General features: G+C 35.3%; 1 protein-coding gene across 1 annotated transcript in view; it reads left to right on the top strand.

Moving 5' to 3' along the window:
* LOC138700253 (MOXD1 homolog 1) overlaps window positions 1–21160 on the top strand; it is a 232565-nt gene that overhangs the window by 156210 nt on the left and 55195 nt on the right. Inside the window, exon 2 of the mRNA XM_069826746.1 lies at window positions 11448–11600. Within this exon, the coding sequence (XP_069682847.1) occupies window positions 11448–11600 (153 nt within the window). The remainder of the gene's footprint in view (window positions 1–11447; window positions 11601–21160) is intronic.

Here is a 21160-nt window from a genome sequence, read left to right as displayed (position 1 = left end):
TCATTTTGTTATATTTTTATTTATCAGTACATCAAAACGAGGTTTTATGCTGTTGGCAGCTGAAAGGAACAGTAGCCTACTGTTCATAATGAAACATCAGTGACAAATGTTCGATGTCTGCCTTTATTAAAGTTGATTATAGAAAACAGTTGCTCACAAATATAAATGTTGAGCGAAACATAGCAATCATTTTCACAGCCAGCCTGTGTAGTCGTGGATATTATTGCTAATGTTTAGTCTTGTAAAACTCAACCAGGCTAGTAGTATTATTCAAACGATCTTTAGACTTTAGGTCACATTGAAGATCAATAAATTCGAGCTGTAAATCGTTAAATGTTAAATGTTATGTTCCGTCTTTTAGATTCCTCCATACTGTACTGTAGCAGTGAAACTAGTTACTGAGAATAAACCTACACACTGCACTCCACTAGATAACTGAGTGCTCGTTTCCCTCTCCTCTACCTATAGCAAGTCTATGTCATTCTGATGTATCTTCCTCTCCGTTTCGGCGAGCGATAAACACCGCTCTCTCGCTCCGAAGGAGCGCGCGCGCTCGTCGAGCGCTGTTTGTGCAGGCCTGGTCTAAATTGTCACTCCTTCCTTTAGACATGCATCCTGATAGTGTTGTATTTTCAAAATTGTCTCATAATAATCTCTTTCTATTATCTAACATTATTTGAAATATATTAACATTCTATGTATTTTAGCTTAATTCTGCTACATAGTTTGTATTTCAGTGTTTAATTAATAGTTCATAGTATTTTGTTGTTTAATTCGTAAATAACTCTTGCATAAATGTATCTCTTATCTAAATCAAATTGTTGAATTCTTTGTAAGTTCATACATATGTATGTATACTTTTTGCTGGTTGAGTGGAAGAGAAGGCCTTACGGCCTTAACTCTGCCAGCTAAAATTTATTATTATTATTATTATTATTATTATTATTATTATTATTATTATAAATATTTTCATTAAATTGTGTTTTTTTCTGTAAACGGCCCCAGGGAAGCTTGCTTGTGTAGGGGATTAAGTATGAATTGGCTAAACTGAGATAAGTACAGATTTGAATTCTCCACCTGCACTTTTGTCTTGTGTTAAAGGGGTTAAATCATTCTTCCATCCACGATGCAGTTACAGTGTTCCGTATTTTGTGACAAAGGGGTTTTGTTCAGCACCAAAGGAGAGAATTATACATATCTTATAATTTGACTTAACTCCCTTTACACGAGAAACCGCGAATTGCGCTCGAGTGGCCAAAATTTGTACAAACACTTGTTTTGACGTTATTGACATGGTAACAGAAAACAAATTATTTTTTTTATCTGCCCCCATGAGAATGTTTGCTTGTAAGCCGTTTTTCCTTCATAGACCCAGTATGGGAAGAGGAAAACCGACTTAACCTGTGTTATATTATGTATATGAACATTAAATCAAGGAAAATGTCCTCCCTCATGTTAGTATGAGAAGAAATTCTATAGGAGGACATGGAATCTAAAATAAGAGGACATTGCTGAAAAAAAGAAGAACTTTTTAAAAATTGGTATGAACAAAATTAAGTAAAGATACAAACAATGGCTTACCTTAGTTTTCTCACTACTTGCTGGATCAGTATTACATCTGTACCCTACTTATCGGTGGAGTCCATTTTGGTACAAGATGTACCAAATAACTATGAAACTGGTCACAGGACATGTCGTTGAAATGATGATACTTCTGACTATCTCCGTTAGTATGAGATTTCGTTCCTTTGTCCATTGAGCAGATATTAGGGAAAATACTCTCTCAGCACTTCCATTGTGACTTGGGATAAATAAATAGAATTGACATATTTTTAAAGTTCTGAGAAAGTTTCAGTGCTCGCAGAACTATTGGAATTGAAGAATTTGCACCATTGTTTATCTAAACTTAAATCTTTGTCCAAATTAACTTGATTGGCATATCTTTGTACATTGCAGAATAAAATTGATAAAATAGCTTAGAATCATGAATACTACATTTTTAGAATGTAAGCATTCAATTCATGTCAATAGCTCATCATATTTTATGTTTTCATGTGCTCCAGCTTCAACTATTGAAAGTAGTTAAATTCTTTCATAGGTTTTCACCATTTGTTTAGATATCCTATGCATAATATCGCACATTATTCAATATTCGTATTAATTCTAGTTCAATGTGAAATGCCGGACATTTCAAATGTTTTTAAATGCCTGCCGGACGGATGGTAACCCTATAGGGTAACGATGTGCTGTTTTAACATTCTCTCGCCTGTATTGTGTTGCATGAGGACGATGATGACGTAATGACAGTTATGTAGAGAAACTTCGTAAAAATCGCTTAGTGGTTTTGAAATTTGACATAGAATACAGTGATAAGGTTTATTTAAAGGTTTATTTAAAAAAGCTAGTAGAGTGATACAATATTAAAGTCTGAAGTACTAATGATGTGTATATGTTTACATCAGGACTAGCCTAAGCGTCGATGAAATACAGGGTGTTTCAAAAATACGGGGCATAATTTCAGGTATGTATTTCCCACATGTAGACAATCAAAATAGTTCATTACAACATGTGTCCGGAAATGCTTTATTTCCGAGTTATGGCCTTCACAACAATGAAATTCACCGCAACCATATCTCTTGTTTTAGAAGACACTCCACTGATCAATCGTCAACACATTCACTTCTTGCATGATGGCACTCCTGCATACTTCAGTCGTACGGCTCGCCGGTACTTGGATCGAAGGTTTCCTGATCGATGGATAGGTAGAGGTGGCCCAATTGCTTGGCGTCCACGCTCACCTGATCTGAACCCTCTCGATTTCTACTTGTGGGGCTATTTAAAATCATTGGTTTATTCGTCTCCGGTGCCTGATTTGGAATCCCTTCGGAATCGAATTGTGGCTTGTTCTGAGGACATACGCAATACTCCTGGAGTTTGGGATCGTGTTCGCAGATCAATGAGACATCGATGTAGGTCTGTATTCAAGCAGGAGGTGGACATTTTGAACATTTTCTGTAATGACAACGACCTGCGGAAAGAAAAACGTTCCGGTGAATTTCAATGTTGTGAAGGCCATAACTCGGAAATGAAGCATTTCCGAACACATGTTGTAATGAACTATTTTGATTGTCTACATGTGGGAAATACATACCTGAAATTATGCCTCGTATTTTTAAACACTCTGTATATTCATGATGGGGTATGGCTCCCCAGATGTTATTGGGTACAGGTAGTTTATCTGTTCAGTTATTTTCACCTTACATTTTGCCGGGTGTTTAAAAAAATATTGTATATATTTTTACAGAAGGTAGTATTGGTCATAACTAGGAAAGAAATCTCTATAAACGTATGTCGGAAAACACAAACGTCTTGAGATATGGACCAGTTTGTATTGTAGCTTGATACAGTCTGTTACGTAGAAAGAACGACAGGAAGTGCTCGATGTGGTTACCACGTATCGTTACACATCGTTCCGCCCTTCATCTCAGAGAATCACGAACTCTTGTGATCACACCTGATTGCTGTCGGATTTGGCCATATACATTGTACACACGCTACTGTAATGTTTGTACGTTTTCGATGAGTATGCTTACGCCAATGTATTTAAATGTCCCCATAGCCATAAATCCAAAAGATTAAGATCAGGTGAATGGCAAACTTATGCTACTGGACCTCCTCGACCAATTCATTGCTCATTAAACCTCCGGGTGAGGTAATGTTGCGAATGTCCTCAACATCGCGGGTAATTTGTCGCTCAAAAATTGATTATAAACAGCAACAGTTAGTCTGTTCGGTAAAATGTATGACCCTATGAGTCTGTCACCCAGAATTCCTGCCCACACTTGATATTAAAACGATCCTGATGCCTCGCCTGTTGAACCGCTTGAGGATTTGCATCTGCCCACACGTGTGTATTGTGTAATTTATTATCTCATTTCTTGTGAATCCCGCCTCGACAGCGAACTGCAAATCTTCAGCACTCTGTCCTTGAATCCACTGGCAGAACTCTACTATGGCTTGGTGGATTAAGTGCTTGCACACGTTGGATATGGTGCGGATGAAGTAACTGCTCGTGCAGAACTGACCAAGCTAGAGAGTAATGCCTTCACGAACTGCTTGTTTTGGAACAGTGTTGAGGAATGTTATCCATTCTCATTACTAGCTGCGTATTCCAACTACCTAAAGACAGAAGTTAAAGATACATTGGGTATATAGTACGCCGAACACAGGTAATGCAGCGGATAAGGATATAAATAAACACGTCGTCACTGCGTATTCGTGGAGTACAGTCAACTCCCGACATTCTGAAGCTATACTAGTAAACACATGCTTTAATTTCGTCGTGGTCTTTGCAGTGAATATTAACGTGCATTCGTAAGTTACGGATCTTGAACATATCCGGATGTCACTTGAAATATTGCAAGAAATTCTTTCAATAGCACATGACGTTATTGGTGCACAACGTAGTACAAGATATTCCTATTGTCTGATATTTTTTCGTGTTTCATTACGATTTTGCATGTCACTCATCACTGAAAACCCACTAATTTTCTATATACTTTTTCTAGAAATTCCCTAAAATGTATCTACCATCATCTCAGATAATCACGTACTCTTGCGATCACACCTGATTGCTGTCGGATGTTTTCGCATTCAGCCACGATCCCACGAGTAGCGCTCAGAGCAACAACCGGAATCGTCAGAAATGGTTTTCACGCTTACGTCTTACCTACATTAATTCCTGTTTTCTTACAAATCTCCACTCCAATAAATTAATTTAGAAAGGGTACAGGTATAACAAGACATTTAGTTATTTCCTCATAGCACATAGTGGTGCGCGACACTGATGGTTCGTTAATTTCAAGTAAATAAATAAAAGTTGGTTTGCTTTATTTATTTACCGCACTTGTGTTGTAAGTTTAACTTATAATGCCCACCAACAATATTGGTAAGGTTGTTAAAAAAAACACGATCGGCCAAAAATGATTATGCAGAACAAGCAACGAATCTCACATAATTTGACGACCAATGTCTTGTAACACACTAAGTTTGAGTCCAAATCTTTTAAACATATTCACAGTAAATCTTTTGATTGCACCTCAGACACCAAAAAGAAGACCCGAGACTTCTCAGTTATCAATACTATATTTTTTTCTTAATATAATCAGAACATAGTTCATAGAGTTGCTCCTATTCTTTATCAACTTGTAGAATTTGATCTGGAGACTTTTCAAAACTATTGTGGGATCTAAAATGTAACCCTTATTTTTTCCTCTTTCGATGACCACAATAGGTTCGCTCCAACAACAGTCAGGAACCGTCCGTAACCATCGTGAGCAAGCGCAGTACAGAAAAAGCGTTCCAACACAATCCGAACCAGTCCTGAACCGGAAACATGTACTGCAGTCGGACGTTCCAACAAGCTTTTGACACGGGTTCGGAACGGTCAGAAATAGTCCGCGGATTGAGGCATGTACGGAAGAGTACGCGAGACGCGCATGCGCATAAGCTCACCAACGTCTTCTGGATACTGAAGGAAGACATGATCGACTGTTCACATCATTGAGGTTAAGATGAAAAGTGACAGTATAGACGAATAAATTAAACTAGAGATTTAATTTAAATTTTCGCCAAAAAGAAAGGGAATGGAAATTATTTGGGTATTGAAATAGTTCATTACAATTCCAACATGCAGCTTTGATTAAAAGTATAATAAATAACGTACATAAATTAATTATTAAAAAAATAATTATTTTCATATGAGAGTACCCCAGTACACGACATTGAATTAGCGGAATTATTGCCTTCCATACTTTGTCATCTTTTAAAAGAAAATGATCGAAATTCTATTTTCTGCAATTAGAATTAGCTGCGAAATGATAACAATAAACATCCCGTTCTTAGGAAAGATGATCACAGTTATAGTATCTCTGGATTTAGTACATAACGATCCGTGAAAGCGTTCCAACAGCGTCCAGTCCATTTCAATCCCATAGCAGATACTCATCTAGCGCATGGGCATAAGATGGTACAAGAACCGTACATGAACCGATCCATGAACCGCTTGTTGGAACGAACCTAATGTCTCCTCTTTTAGATGATCCAGTGGTAGAAGTGCACGCCACCTCTTTATATACCGGTACTTCTTAGTTCATCTGAAGCAAATGGCAATGTAACTCCTCACTCTGTGGTGCCTGTTATTCCATAGAAGTTCTCCTTTACGGCTGTTGCTTTTATAAGTATTATATCCAGTCTGCTAGGAACTGTGGTGCTATGTCAATCAACTGTTCCAGAAGAATTTATGTTTTATTTTATCTTTGAATTATTATCGACCTACATTTGTGGTAGGAAATGAATTTTGTAATTAAATGATATTTTAATAATAGACAATATGAGGCTAAAAATACTATATGGAATTCGCGGTCATGGTTTCTTATCCCGTCTGGGACAGACGTATTAGTCCGTTGCCAGCGTAAACAAAATTTCAACACTAAGTTTAAAATAAAGAGATTTTTGTCTAAATTTTACCGATGTACCTACATGCAAACACAAATAATGAATGGGAATGCTTTGTCTGCAATTCAGAAGTTGTTCTTCCAGCATACTGCAGAAGTGTAGATTATCGTGACTGGATTTCTTGTGACAGAACATGGCCGTCTTCTTATTCATCTCTTCCTACTCGCCTTTCACAATCTCTCAGTCATCTTACCGACTATGCATAAGCACATACATATATAGAATCAGCAGTTGTAATGAGTCGTCAAATAAGGCAATAAAGTGGAAATAGCTCGAGGCCAAATGTATAGTTAAGAGTGTATATATAGGAACTACATTCATTTTAAAACAAACATATATTATTAAGAATTTATGGATGGCTAATATGTAAACACTCCATAACCAGTTATTTTGATTAATTGTTTTATAGAGTATGTTATAGCAATTTTTCCATATAAAGTGTTTCTCCTTTACACAAGCCTATATTTGGTGACATGTTCGTATTTCTGAAGTACATATTTAGTCTCGTGTTACATCGTGTTACAATAACCCTACAGGATAACGCTGAATTGCTAAATAGCGATGAGAACATTTAACTAGCTGCATCGTAAAGTTGAAGCTTTCCTATATAATAAATCATTGGAAATAGTCTATTAACAACGAAACTCTTAAGATACTCAGTAGAGCAAGTAATTGCGAAAAGAGATTGCTATTCATTGGTCACAGTGATTGATGTTGGTCATAATGGTAGTACTGATTATAATAATTTAGACTGTGACGTATATACTTATTAGGAATTTATTCGCTTTGAAATCAACATGTGTTAAGGCCGATTGAAGTGTCGAGTCAGAGACATTTTTTTTTTTTCATTTTATTGGGTTATTTTACGACGCTGTATCAACATCTAGGTTATTTAGCGTCTGAATGATATGAAGGTGACAATGCCGGTGAAATGAGTCCGGGGTCCAGCACCGAAAGTTACCCAGCATTTGCTCGTATTGGCTTGAGGGAAAACCCCGGGAAAAACCTCAACCAGATAACTTGCCCCGACCGGGATTCGAACCCGGGCCACCTGGTTTCGCAGCCAGACGCGCTGACCGTTACTCCACAGGTGTGGACAGTCGGAGACATGTTTTTCCGTTGCAATATGACTTGAATTTCCTTAGATCACGTGATGTAGGCCTGCTTAGAGAGGAAAATAGAATATTTCTGAAAAAAAAAAAAACTAGCAAGAGCAAATTCTTAATAACAAAAAAAGGATCCAGAAGGTATATTTTGTCATATCCGATCTCCTCCTGTGCCAACGTTAGAAATAAAAAAAAATATTTTGCGGAATTTTCATAAATGAGTCCAACATTTAACGAAATAAATGGATTTGTTTCTCACGCAATAGTAGAAAATACGTACTCGACCGAACTAGCGACTCTAAACAAACATATCGTCATTGTTCCTACAATAACTCCTATGTTACATATTTATCGATTTTCAGATTTTTGCTCTATTAAATAACTTATATAGTGATACAGCAAATAATAAAATATCCTATATGTAATTATATTTCTTTGTTTCGAAAATGTAAGAATTCACAGTCCCCTATGTACGGCTGCCATAGGATGAATAAATGTGTTTTTTTCTTCCTACTGAAAAATGTTATATTTTGCACATAGGAGTAATTGCAGGAACAAAACAATATGCCAATGCGGCTATGGTCAGCAAATTTTCCTATACAGTAATATTGTTTTGCAATTTTAACATGACACATTAATGTAGTTACGGACACCACACACGCTATAATTACTAGAGTATGTCTCTTCCAAGAAATGATTTTCTGGAACGAATTTTTACTATATCGACAGCTATTATAATCACGAAACAAGCTAAGAAGTTTAATAACAATAATAATAATAATAATAATAATAATAATAGGCATAATAATAATAATAACAACAATAACAATAATAATAATGATAACAATAATAATAATGATAACAATAATAATAATGATAACAATAATGATAATAATAATAATAATAATAACAACAATAATAATAATGATAAGAAGAAGAAGAAGGCGGAGGAAAAGAAGAAGATGAAGTTCCCTATGATTCTTACTATTACTCTGGACAAATGCGATAATAGTCTCAGTCTTAAATACTAATCTAATTGTAAAAATTTCGCAAATTTTATTTTATTTCCTCATATTTAATTTTTTGTTTTATTTCATGTTGTCTTAATTTAGATGTCCAGCTCTTTATACAACATCGACGTGATGAAATTAATATGTAGGATCTGGTGTAATAAGTTATCATCATCATCATCATCATCATCATGAACTTCTTCGTTTTAGACCATACCTGCACAAACAGCGCTCAACGAGCGCGCTCGCTCCTTCGGAGCGGGAGAGCCGTGTTTACCGCTCGTCAAAACGGAGAGGAAGATAGTCAGAATAACAGACTTGCTATAGGTAAAGGAGAGGGAAACGATCACTCAGCTATCTAGTGGAGTGCAGTGCAGTGTTGCCAAGTGGACAGAAATTCGTCAAAACTGACGGAATTTCAACGTAGCGGACGGGGAAAAAATAACTTTGACGGGTGACGGATTTTCTGGCGGAAAGTATGATTTACATCGTCTTTTGACTTTTCTAGCTGATGTCATTTGAATTGTTTAATTTTTTAGGGATTTTATTTTTTCTTTGAACAGCCCTGCCTGTGCCATACCATTTAAAGAATCCGCTGTTTTAGATTTCCTCGTAATCAAGTCAGAGGTTGATGAATTATTATTTTAATCAAAATTGGTAAGTAAATTGTGTTAAAATTTGCTTTTTTATTTGCATATACGTACAGTGGATACAAAAAGTATTTGCACACCCTTGTTTTTCTTAATATTTAAATAAATATCAAGGAAAATTTTATAAATACTTTTGTAACAGGTAACGGTAGTAATATTAAGAGCTATGTACTTGATAAGAATTGCATACAGCTACAAATTGAAATAAAAATCAGAAAACTTTAATTTCTTGTAGTAAAAAAAGTATTTGCACATTAAAACTCTCAATGCATAAGTCCTATTTTATTGCTAAATCACATCAAATGAAATATTTGATGTTATAGAGGAGATTAGTATGTGTATTGAAGGATAGAACACCAATAAGCGACATGAGTCCGAAAGCATAAGAGTTACCAGAGTCCATGCTGGGTAGAACTGTTTTTCAACTTTAGCAAGGCCAGAATTGCCGTAAAATTGGAAAAGATCTGTCCCTGCCTTTTTCTACTGTGTTATTTGTGCAAGAAGTACGAGGAGACTGGAACAACAGCCAATAAACCGCGAACAGGAAGACCAAAAATTCTTACACTTAGGGAGAGACGTCAAATAATTCACACTGTCATCAAAGATCCATTCCGAAGCCCTGCAGCCTTAGCTGCTGACATTTCTACAACGTCGGTCAAACAGGTTAGTCTTCAGACTATTAGGAATGTTTTGCATAGTACTAAATTCCATGGCCGAACTCCGAGGAAAAAACCCTACTTTAGTGAAACTAATAGGAAGAAACGGCTGGATTGATCTAAGGAATACAAAGATAAGCCCCTGGAATTTTGGGACAAGTTTATTTTTTCCGACGAGGGGAAGTACAATCTATTTGGTTCTGGTGAAAGAAAGTCAGTGTGGCGGAGATTTAATCAGGAACTGAAAAAGGAAAATCTTACAGTCACAGCAAAACACGGTGACGGTCATATCTTGGTTTGGGGTTGCACGGAATCCTCTGGGGTGGGAAATTTAGCAATAATTCATGGAATAATGAATTACAGAATGTATATCGAGCTGTTCCGCCATAATTTACTTAGCGCAGAAAAATTGAAAATTATTATTTCCAACAAGACAATGACCCCAACCACACTGCTCAAATAATAAAGATGTGGTGGTTGTATAAAACACCCAGAAGGCTTGTGAACCCACCTCAATCACCTGATCTGAATCCAATTGAGAATTTGTGGCACTTATTGGGCAAATAAATCAGAAAACACCGCACATCAAACAAGACAGATCTTCATAATGCTCTTACGGAAGAATGGACTAAAATTCCTCCCGATACAACAAAAAAGTTAGTGCACTCCATGCCACGAAGACCAGAAGCCGTAGTTGAAGCCAATGGATTGCACACAAAGTACTGAAAGAGACTTCTCTAGTTTGCTTGAGTTTATTATTTAATTTACTGGCTGTGCAAATACTTTTTATGACATCTAAAAATGCAGTTTTTAGTTTGTAATTTTATTGTTTAACTATATGCAATTTTTATTGATTATATAAGTTGTTCTTTCCATGCTGCTACTTACTAAACTTGTATTCAGAAAATCATCGTTATTATTTCTTTGAACATTAAAAAAATAAGGGTGTGCAAATACTTTTTGTATCCACTGTACATGTATTGAGTGGGTCTTTATTTTTATTTTGACGGATGCTGACGGATTTTCAGGTGTTAGACTGACGGGAATACAATTTATGTGTTGGCAACACTGGTGCAGTGTGTATTCTCAGTAACTGCTTCACGTTGCTTGCGTCAGCAGGTAGAGTTGAAAACCCGGGTTCAAATCCCGGTGCCGGAGAGAATTTTTCTCCGTTCGACTCATCCTTCATCATTTAGTTCACTGTAGTTAGCTTAGTTTTTATGAATATTCTATGCGGTAAAATTAAAAAAAAAAAAAAGTATAAAGGTGAAAATTCTAAGAGTAATTTTTAAGTGTTGTCATACTTTAATTTAATACAGTGTGTATCATCTCCGTAGCACTCATCTTTTCTTCCTCTCTTCTCATCTTTTTCCTTCTTTCTTTCTTTCTTTCTTTCTTTCTGTATTAAATACAGAAATTTTCTTTCCTTCCTTATACGCTTAATTCAAGTTCATTCTTTCCCTGTCCCTCGTATCAGCTGTTATCACTAAGCAGCTTGTTGGTTCGCAGGACTCGCACGGCCAGGACACGAGCGGCGCGCCGGTGGCCGACCCCGACCAGGACTGCGTGCTGGTGGGCGGGCGGCAGAACGACACTCACACCGTCGCCAGGTTCCTGCGCGCGCTCGACACGTGCGACAGGGACCACGACTTCGTGCTGGGGGTGAGTTATTGCACTTGCTACGCGTCTGTCCCTCTCTATTTAGAAGCTCCCAGCTCTTGCTATCTTGTCCAGCACAATCCTCTACATTCACAGTTATAACGATGTAACAGTGTTCCCTCGTGTCGCATCTGAAGCCTTCGGAATTCTCTACAGAACAAGTAAGTTCTAATGAGACGATTTTTAATGAACTTGTATGTTTGTTTTTTCAGTTTTTTTTTGTTTTCCAGCAATTCGGATTCAGCGAAGGAGTTACCAGTACCTCCTATGACTATGCCCGCCATATGATTATGTATTCTGTCAAGTAAATTGGTTGGGTCACTGGCTAAGAAGAAACTGCCTACTGAAGGATGCGCTGGAAGGAATGATGAACGGGGAAAAAAAAGTTAGGGGCAAAAAAATATGTCAGATGATAGACTACATCAGGCATGTCAAAATCCTGCACATTGTGCAACTGTCTCTGTGCGATGTGCACTTTCTATTCCCCTACCTGGAGGGAGTGAATCGCCTTGGAGGGGAACGCGACAGGGCTATACAATACCTGCAACAGCATATCAGCTTTTGTTTCAGTAACGCAGTTTCAGTACGGGTACTGATTTGGCTGTCTGTGAATGAGTTATGATAAATAAAGTGAGGAGTTCACAGATAACGAAGAAGGGAAATTATGAATCATATAACATAACTGTTATAATGTTTTCCTCAGCCAACAATAATTATTTTAAAATGAAAGGTTTTTGATGCCCATGTCGAGGTAAAGTGTTGTGACAGTTTAGATCAGATTAGTAAAATTAATCAGTACTCTCACGGCAAAACGAACTTGACATTGGCGTTGTTTTAGAGTCTATACTAGCACAGTCATCAAAGATTAGACGACTTCGACTTTCATTTCATAAGCTGGTAAGTGATGAGAATATTGTGAGGAATACATTAAGGCTCTTGAGGTTGTAAGGAGCGAAGAAAGCAATTATTTGCAAGGCGGAAAAATTTTCTGGAAAAATATATAATGGCAAATTTTCTGTCTCAGGTCACTATATTATGCTAATATACTTACATCAATAAATCTTTAAACCTGATATAAATAGAATATCGTCGCTTCACAGTTTGTGAACTAGACTTTTAATTTCTTTCAATAACGCTTCCAACTTTCGACACTTGCTCTCAATGTTTTCTAAATAAACTATATGTGAATTTAAATTCTAAGCTTAATTTATATAATTTATTAATATTAATGTTAATTTATATTGACATACAGCAAGGAAATTATTTCAGTGTAAAAACTTGACAATGTCCTACTGCATGTAATTAATTGGGAGTATATTTTCTTTAACATTTGTGTGCCAATGGTCCCAATAAATAATAATGCTTGACGAACAATGAAAGAATAGGGTCTATTATTTAAAATAATTAGTACCTACTACGTAAAATGAAATACTGTGTTCGTTTTTTGTTGTTTCGACATTACTGCAATATTCTTTTTCTTGAAATACTATATAAAAATCATTTTAATAAATTATGCTTTACAAACCACTACTTTGTCAAGTATAACTGAGTAAGTCTAAAGTTTTTTTGTATTGCAATTGTCAAATATAGACACTGATAATAACAGTGTTTTTTTCCTTCTGCTAAGTGTGTTTATAATGTCCAAATGTCTATTTAATCCAACCCTAGAAGCGCAGAATAGATTATTGTACACCCCTCCAGCTAAGAACTGGTAAGAGCAACCCTTGAATGATGCAGTCCGCACAGACCGGCGATCCGCGCACATAACTGCACATTCAGAGTCTGATTTCTGACATGCCTGGACTACATTAAGATATATAGATCATATACGGAGACGATGAGAAAGGCGTAAAAGAGGGAAGATTAGAGAATGCTGAGTTTCCAGTGAAAAACCTACGCTTGGGCAGAAAACTATGAAAAAGAATCAGGATATAAGAAGAATGAAGACAAAGCTACAAAATTGAACTTTATGTGCGACTGCTGATTAACGGATGAGGACAAAAAAGAACAAAGAAAGAAAGAAAGAAAGAGAAGGAAGCTGAGAAAGTCGAGGGAGTACAGACTTCATGAGAAAGAAATTTCGGAAAAAGGCAATAATTAATGCAGATGATATCGTTCTTATGGGTAATAGTGAAGAAGAATTACAACAGTCAGTGGTAGAATGGGTCTACAGGCCTCATGCAGAGATAGACGTATCATAGTAAATACGAGTGAAAGGATCAGAGAAGATTAAATGTCGAAAGGATCGGGGAAATCCTGAAACAAGTTGAGCATTTCAAATAAGTTTAAATGGGAAATACAGTATACGTATATACATAAATTAACCACAAAGTAAAAAAAAGGTAATCAAATTTACTATCAACTAAGCCAAGCGTTAGTAGAAAAGAGTAAAATTAACAGTAACATTAAATTGCGAATACCTACATAAAACAGTAGCCTACATCACACTCTTTCCTCTAAGAATAAAGTTGCGAATATTGACAGAATATGGAAGCTCAATTACAAATAATAATAATAATAATAATAATAATAATAATAATAATAATAATAATAATAATAATAATAATAACAAAAATAATAATAATAATAATGGCTTTATTTAACCTGGCAGAGTTAAGGCCGTAGGGCAGTGATGTCAAAGCAAGCGCATTTTTCTGACCTTGACGTCGTGCGCGGGCATCAAGCGCTAGGTATGGAAGGAGGAAGGATTGTGTATATAAATAAGTAGCCTGTTGGATTAAGAAAACAGTGGTGCACAAACTTCAAACAAAACGTGAAATTTTATGTCGTTATTTTATATGGCTATTTGCTCTTTGATATTATCTATATTGTCTGTAAAACAAAGTACTAACACCAGTTTCTTAATATTGCAGTTAATAACATAATGAAGAGTTAAGAAGGAATATTCACATAAATTTCATAGTAGTAAAACTATATTATATTAAGTGAATGAAACATCATTCGTAAAGAAAGTGATATCCCAAGAAAGAGAATAAGTACGACATAGTAAGTTGGAATTGATATTGATGGTATCTTTAGCCCTATAAAAGTAATCATTAAACTAATCAAAACAATGTTAAAGTACAAAGCAAAGTTACCTAGGTATGTGTTTCAACTGTAACTAATATTACATAACAAAACCCTTATCGCATTATGTTTTTAAGGTGATATTGGTGCGCAACTTCCTATCATCAGAATATTAAATTATTTTCTCGAAATCTGACATTTTTACAATACATGGGCATATATCGTTGTTTATGATGTAACAGTATTTCCTTTATTAATTCATTTTCTTACAAACATTTTCCATGCGAATATTTTCAAAATTTTCAATGCGTATCTTCAGTAATACATATTTATGATATATTAGATTTACGAAAACATTATTTGAGTACCTGTAAGGCTACTAAATAAACATACTTATCTGAAAATTTCATCTTTCTGTAAAAAGTTGAGAAAATACTGCTTTTGAGTAAAAATGAAACTCGTGAAAAATGAGCATTAAAATTGAAACTTAAATTATTTACTGCACTTATACTTCTCAGACTAATTTAAAAATTAACATGGATACAGTTTTAATAAGTTCTCTTCCCTTTATCCATTGAATCAGTGCTGGCCATCCCTGTATATAGCTCGACCAAGCGGTATATACTACCTCTCTCGCCAGTCTCTTTCCTTTCCGCTGTAAAGCGCTCAGACTCTCCTGAGCTATAAAGTGCGCGCTTGCCCGTATGGGCATCAGTTGACATGCCTGCCGTAGGGCCTTCTCTTACACTCAACCAGAATTAAAACTTGCTTACATAGTTGAACATGCAACTGAACCGGATTTAAGTAATTGCATACAGATTACGATTTACACAAATGCACAAATACATTGGAAAAAACTAAACAGAATATAATAACGAATAGCAATGTAAGAAAAACGAGGATTAGCAATAAAAACAATAGTTCAACGAACCAACTAAAACGATTTGGTCACGTGAATAGGATGAATAATAATGAAAAACCAGAACAAACCTGGGAGGCTAGAACGGAAGAAATACAAGAAGTGGAATACCCAGAACAGAACAGGAAGGGTACGTTCAAAAATAATGAACGGAAGAGGAAAGACCTTACAGCAGACAAAAGACTAACACAGAATGGACTAATTTGATGCCAAATGGTCGATACAGTTTCTTTGTAGTGAGTATGAAGATGAAGGCAGGGGTGGAGGAAGAGAGGTTCAATGCCTCATATACAAAAAAAAGAACACACTCACACGGCTATACTAAATTCTAATGTCAAACGACATTACAATGTTTATCAATCAACGCAAAATTCTCTATTCAGGACCATAAGAGAGATAAATTATTTATTGAATTTCAAAATTCCATTACAATATTAAATATATTTTTAGTAAAACAGATCTTTGCAACAAGGCCCGAACTGTTCATCTGTATTTAATTCATTCATTAATAGTTTTCTACCCAAGGACAGGTCTTTAACCGCAAACCCAGCATTCTCTCCTATTTTCTGCCTTCCTCTTAGTCTCCTCACTACTCACTTACTTACTTACAAATGGCTTTTAAGGAACCCGCAGGCTCATTGCCGCCCTCACATAAGCCCGCCATTGGTCCCTGAGCAAGATTAATCCATTCTCTATCATAATATCCCACCTCCCTCAAATCCATTTTAATATGATCTTCCAATCTACGTCTCGGCCTCCCCAAAGGTATTTTTCCCTCCGGTCTCCCAACTAACACTCTATATGCATTTCTGGATTCGCCTATGAGTGCTACATGCCCTGCCAATCTCAAACGTCTGGATTTAATATTCCTAATTATGTCAAGTGAAGAATACAATGCGTGCACTTCTGCGTTGTATAATTTTCTCCATTTTCTTGTAACTTCGTCCCTCTTAGCTCCAAATATTTTCCTAAGAACCTTATTCTCAAACACCCTTAAAATCTGTTCCTCTCTCAAAGTGAGAGTCCAAGTCTCATAACCATAAGGAACAACCGGCAATATAACTTTTCTATATATTCTAACTTTCATATTTTTTGACAGCAGACTAGATGAAAAAAGCTTCTCAACCGAATAATAACAGGCATTTCCTATTATTTATTCTACATTTAATTTCCTCCCAAATGTCATTTATATTTGAAGGGCTCAGAGCCAAAGGCGACCAGCCCACAATTACAAAATGAGTAAATAAGAGTTGATATTAAGAGGATCCTTACAAAAATGATTGGTTTCACAATTTATTTTAAATGGTCTACATTGATTAAACAAAAAAATATCATGAATCTATAACACCAGTGTATAGTTTTGAAAAAAGACTTAATAATGAGTAATACAAAATTGTGTTTAATTTCCTCCCGAGTGTCATTTATATTTATTACTGTTGCTCCAAGATATTTTAATTTTTTCACCTCTTCGAAGGATAAATCTCCAATTTTTATGTTTCCATTTCGTACAATATTCTGGTCACGAGACATAATCATATACTTAGTCTTTTCGGGATTTACTTCCAATTAGTCTCCTCCTAAGATACATGTATCTTAATGTCGTCTATTATTTGATATCTTCTTCTGCCCCGAACTCTTCTCCCATTCACCATTTTTTCCAGTGCATCCTTCGGTAGACAGTTTCTTCTCAGCCAGTAACCCAACCAATTCCTTTTTCACTTCCTGATCAGTTTCAGCATCATTCTTTCTTCACCCACTCTTTCCAACACGACTTCATTCTTTATTCTGTCTGTCCATTTCACATGCTTCATTCTTCTCCATATCCACATTTCAAATGTTTCTATTCGCTTCTCCTCACTTCGTCGTAATGACCATATTTCTGCCTATGTTCCAACGTAGACTGCTCCGACTTCCATCCCTCTGAGAGCGAGGTTCGGTCCTGTTTCTGTTTTGCACGTTTCCTCGAGAAAAAGGCAGTTTTCTACAAGTACGCCTAGATCTGTTTCTTCTGCCATTATGTTTCATATTATATCTTCCTATTATCAACCCATCATCTCTGAATAGTTTGTAAAAAGTGTAAAATTACTGCATATTAGTCTGTGATTATCTCAGAGTCTGCGTAACATATCAATTAAGATGGCGTAATAGTAAAACCACACGCATATCAGATTCATTTCGTAACAAGTTGTTAATATACGAGGAGTGAGGAATAATTTTGCTTATGGACATTAATGTATGTGCAATTTTTGCTCTTGGTTTTATCACTACAGCCAGGAATATACACAAGTTCACGTGAACGAAGCTCTATATGTATTTCTTAAGTTTCGACGTAGACCTACTAGTCATGGAATAGCCTACAACACTCCAACGTCCAGGTCTGTTCCTTCTGTCCATCAACTATAGTGTTGCCCAAGTATAAAGTCATTATTTTCCGTTTTCCGTTCTACAAAATATAAGCTGTGGACGTATGATAACTAGTAACTAAACCATACATTAGAAATAATACATTAATTTATAACAGTATTTATTATTAAAATTTTCCTTAAACATTCGCTGCACTGTCTGGAAATTCCGTTTCTGCTAGCCACAGAACACATTGGGCTTTTCCCTGCACTGAAGTCATTTTTAAGTATGTCAACAGCAGTGATTTGGAAAAATCAGTATATTGAAGATATAAGTAGAGGAACTTTATAAGGACCCAAGTTTATGTGCAACAAAATTTATTTTAGTCAGTTTCATTTTTAAAATATTGTAGCCAGATGAATTCAAGATAAACATTTGTGGACACTCAGCATATATCGGAAGCTGAAATTATACAGAGTGATTCATGAGGATTTATCGCCCCTTACGAAACTTATTTCCGAAGACATTTTGAGCAAAAATGTCATACAAACATTTGTCCTAATCTCAATATTTTCAGAGTTACATTAATTTGAAATTGTTTGTAAAAAACCATTATTCTTGAGATTTAAGGGTAAAAGAATATTACAGATAAAGAATGAACTATTCAGGAGTGCCATTTCATTAATTAGCTAATATTCTGAAGTTAAGAATGTGTTTTGAATTCCATAGTTGCTTCGTAGAGAATTTTTTTTTTTCGATTTTTAACTACAAAATTACATTTTCTTACGCATTTATCACGACAATAATGTTACAAATCATGCCATTATTGTAAATTCTTCAAGACTGTACATTAGGATGCATAATTAAACTATAAATAATCAAGTTCCTAAATTCGTGTGATTTGTAATAATTTTTGTGATATGTGCGTAAAAATGATGTCATTTTAGTTAAAAATTGAAAAATAAAATCTGTACAAAGCAACTGACAAAACATTTCAGCTTGAGCACATTAGCCAATTAAAGAAATGATACTTCTGAATAGTTCATTCTCTATTTGTAATTCTTTTACCTACCCTTCAAACTAAAGAAAAAGGTATTATACAAACAACTTCAAATTAGTGTAACTCTGAAAATATTGAGATTAGGACAAATATTTATATGACATTTCTTGCTCAGAATGTCTTCGGAAATAAGATCCGTAAGTGGCGGTAAATCCTCGTGAATCATCCTGTATAAACAATCACAAGTCTTTTTTTTTTCGAAAGAAATAAAAAATAAACATTTGTCAATAATATAATTGAATACCCCATGGAATAAGGGTCTTAGGTGCATTGCTTCCTAATTCAGATAGCCTATGCCTTTATTCCGGAGGGAGGGTGTTCTATTATCTTATGGTAAGGAGACAAATATAATCCACATTTTAAGTAAAATGCCAAGTACTTGGCCTCTTACGGTTTCCGTTCATATATTATAAGGCCTTCATGTAGATATTCTCCTTAGCGGCTTGCTGTTATCATTTGTCTTCGTAGCCTAGAAGTTTCTACTCTCATAACATATGCTCGTGTCGCTTCAGTCAGAATTCTTTTGGACATTCTTGGATTAACTCTATTTATGTTTTCCTTCGCTCTTTCTTATCCAGTAAAGTATATCCAGCCGTTCTTTCCATGAATGCATCTCTTCTAATGTTAACATCTTTCATCTTCCTTTCGTATCTTTCAAGTTTTGCACCGTATGCTAGAGTCAGCCTGTGAAGATTTTGTACGTCTTTGATTGATGTAACATGTCCCTGGATTAATAATATCAAATGAATAAAGATACTGAGGATAAAATTGCAAAGTATAATATTACTTACAAATGGCTTTTAAGGAACACGGAGGTCATATCATCAGCTAAGTACAAGATCTCATCATAACAATTTACTCATTATACCCTTCCACAAGACATCTTTATATTCTTCATCTTATACAGTTTCAGTTGCTAGAAATTCGAACTCGCTACCGGGTGATGTAAGGGGTTGTTGGACAATAACTTCATTTAGGTCAAAATTGCATAAATTCTTACATAATAAATTAATTGCTGATTAATATTTATTACATATAATGAAACTAACATCTGTCCATTCTTATTATTATCATTAATTTCTCTAAATAGATTTACAAAATCTCTAGTGGCAATTACATTAATATTCTCATTATAGAAATATATTTTAGATTTATATTTTTTCTACCTGTAACATAGTTCTAGTAAGCTTATATTAAATTAATTTTCATCATTTTACTTGCTATCTCAAATCTCAAATTAATTATAATTGATTGAATTAAATTAGCCCATAAATTAAGTTACTACTTTACCTTATAGGTTTATCTAAATTTAAATAAATATGTAGTCTACTAGTCGTTAAAACTTAACTGAAGAATATTGCTGGAGAACCTTTTAAGTGTAGTGAAAATATTCATAATTTAAATATGTATTGTATTGATTAAGGGTGGTTGAGTGGAAGAGAAATCCTTATGGCCTTAACTCTGCCAGCGAAAATAAAACATTATTATTATTGCCGCCCTCACGTAAGCTCGCCATCGGTTCCTATCACGAGCAAGATTAATCGAATCCCGACTTTTCTACCATCTTATACCACCTCCCTTAAATCTATTTTAATATTATCCTTCCATCTAAGCCTTGGCCTGGCAAAGATCTTTACCCTTCAGGCCTTCCAACTAACACTCTATATGCCTTTCTAGATTCATCCATACGTGCTACATGCCCTACCCATCTCAAACGTCTTGATTTATTGTTCCTAATTATGTTAGGTGAAGAATACAATGCGTGCAATTCTGCGTTATGTACCTTTCTCTATTCTCCTGTAACTTCATCTCTCTCAGCCCCAAATATTTTCCTAAGCAACTTATCCTCGAACACCCTTATCCTCCGAAGTATAATAATTAGGCTTGAGAAATATGTGCCGTTATGCTACCAGTGCACTTCGTGCGCCTCTAACTTAGAGTACGTGAGTTAACGCAGTGGCTTTCGTTCGTTTGAACTCATGCTTATCATCACGGTAAGTTAGTCCTCAGCTTTGGGTGGTTGAAAGCCACTCCTTTGACTTCGAAACATAACAATCTGCTAAAGAAAAAGTTAAAGACATCATTTTCTTTGTTAAAGAAAAATTGCACTATTTTAAAGACATTTTATTTTCTGTCTATAGAAAATACACCTAATACTGTATAACATTGAGAAGTATCGGCCTTTTTATTTCACTATGTTAAAATGATGGTGTA

The sequence above is a fragment of the Periplaneta americana genome, chromosome 5, assembly GCF_040183065.1.
Source record: "Periplaneta americana isolate PAMFEO1 chromosome 5, P.americana_PAMFEO1_priV1, whole genome shotgun sequence".
Classification (NCBI taxonomy): domain Eukaryota; kingdom Metazoa; phylum Arthropoda; class Insecta; order Blattodea; family Blattidae; genus Periplaneta; species Periplaneta americana.
Note: the sequence above shows the minus strand (reverse complement) of the source record. Positions and strands in the feature narration are given on the sequence as shown.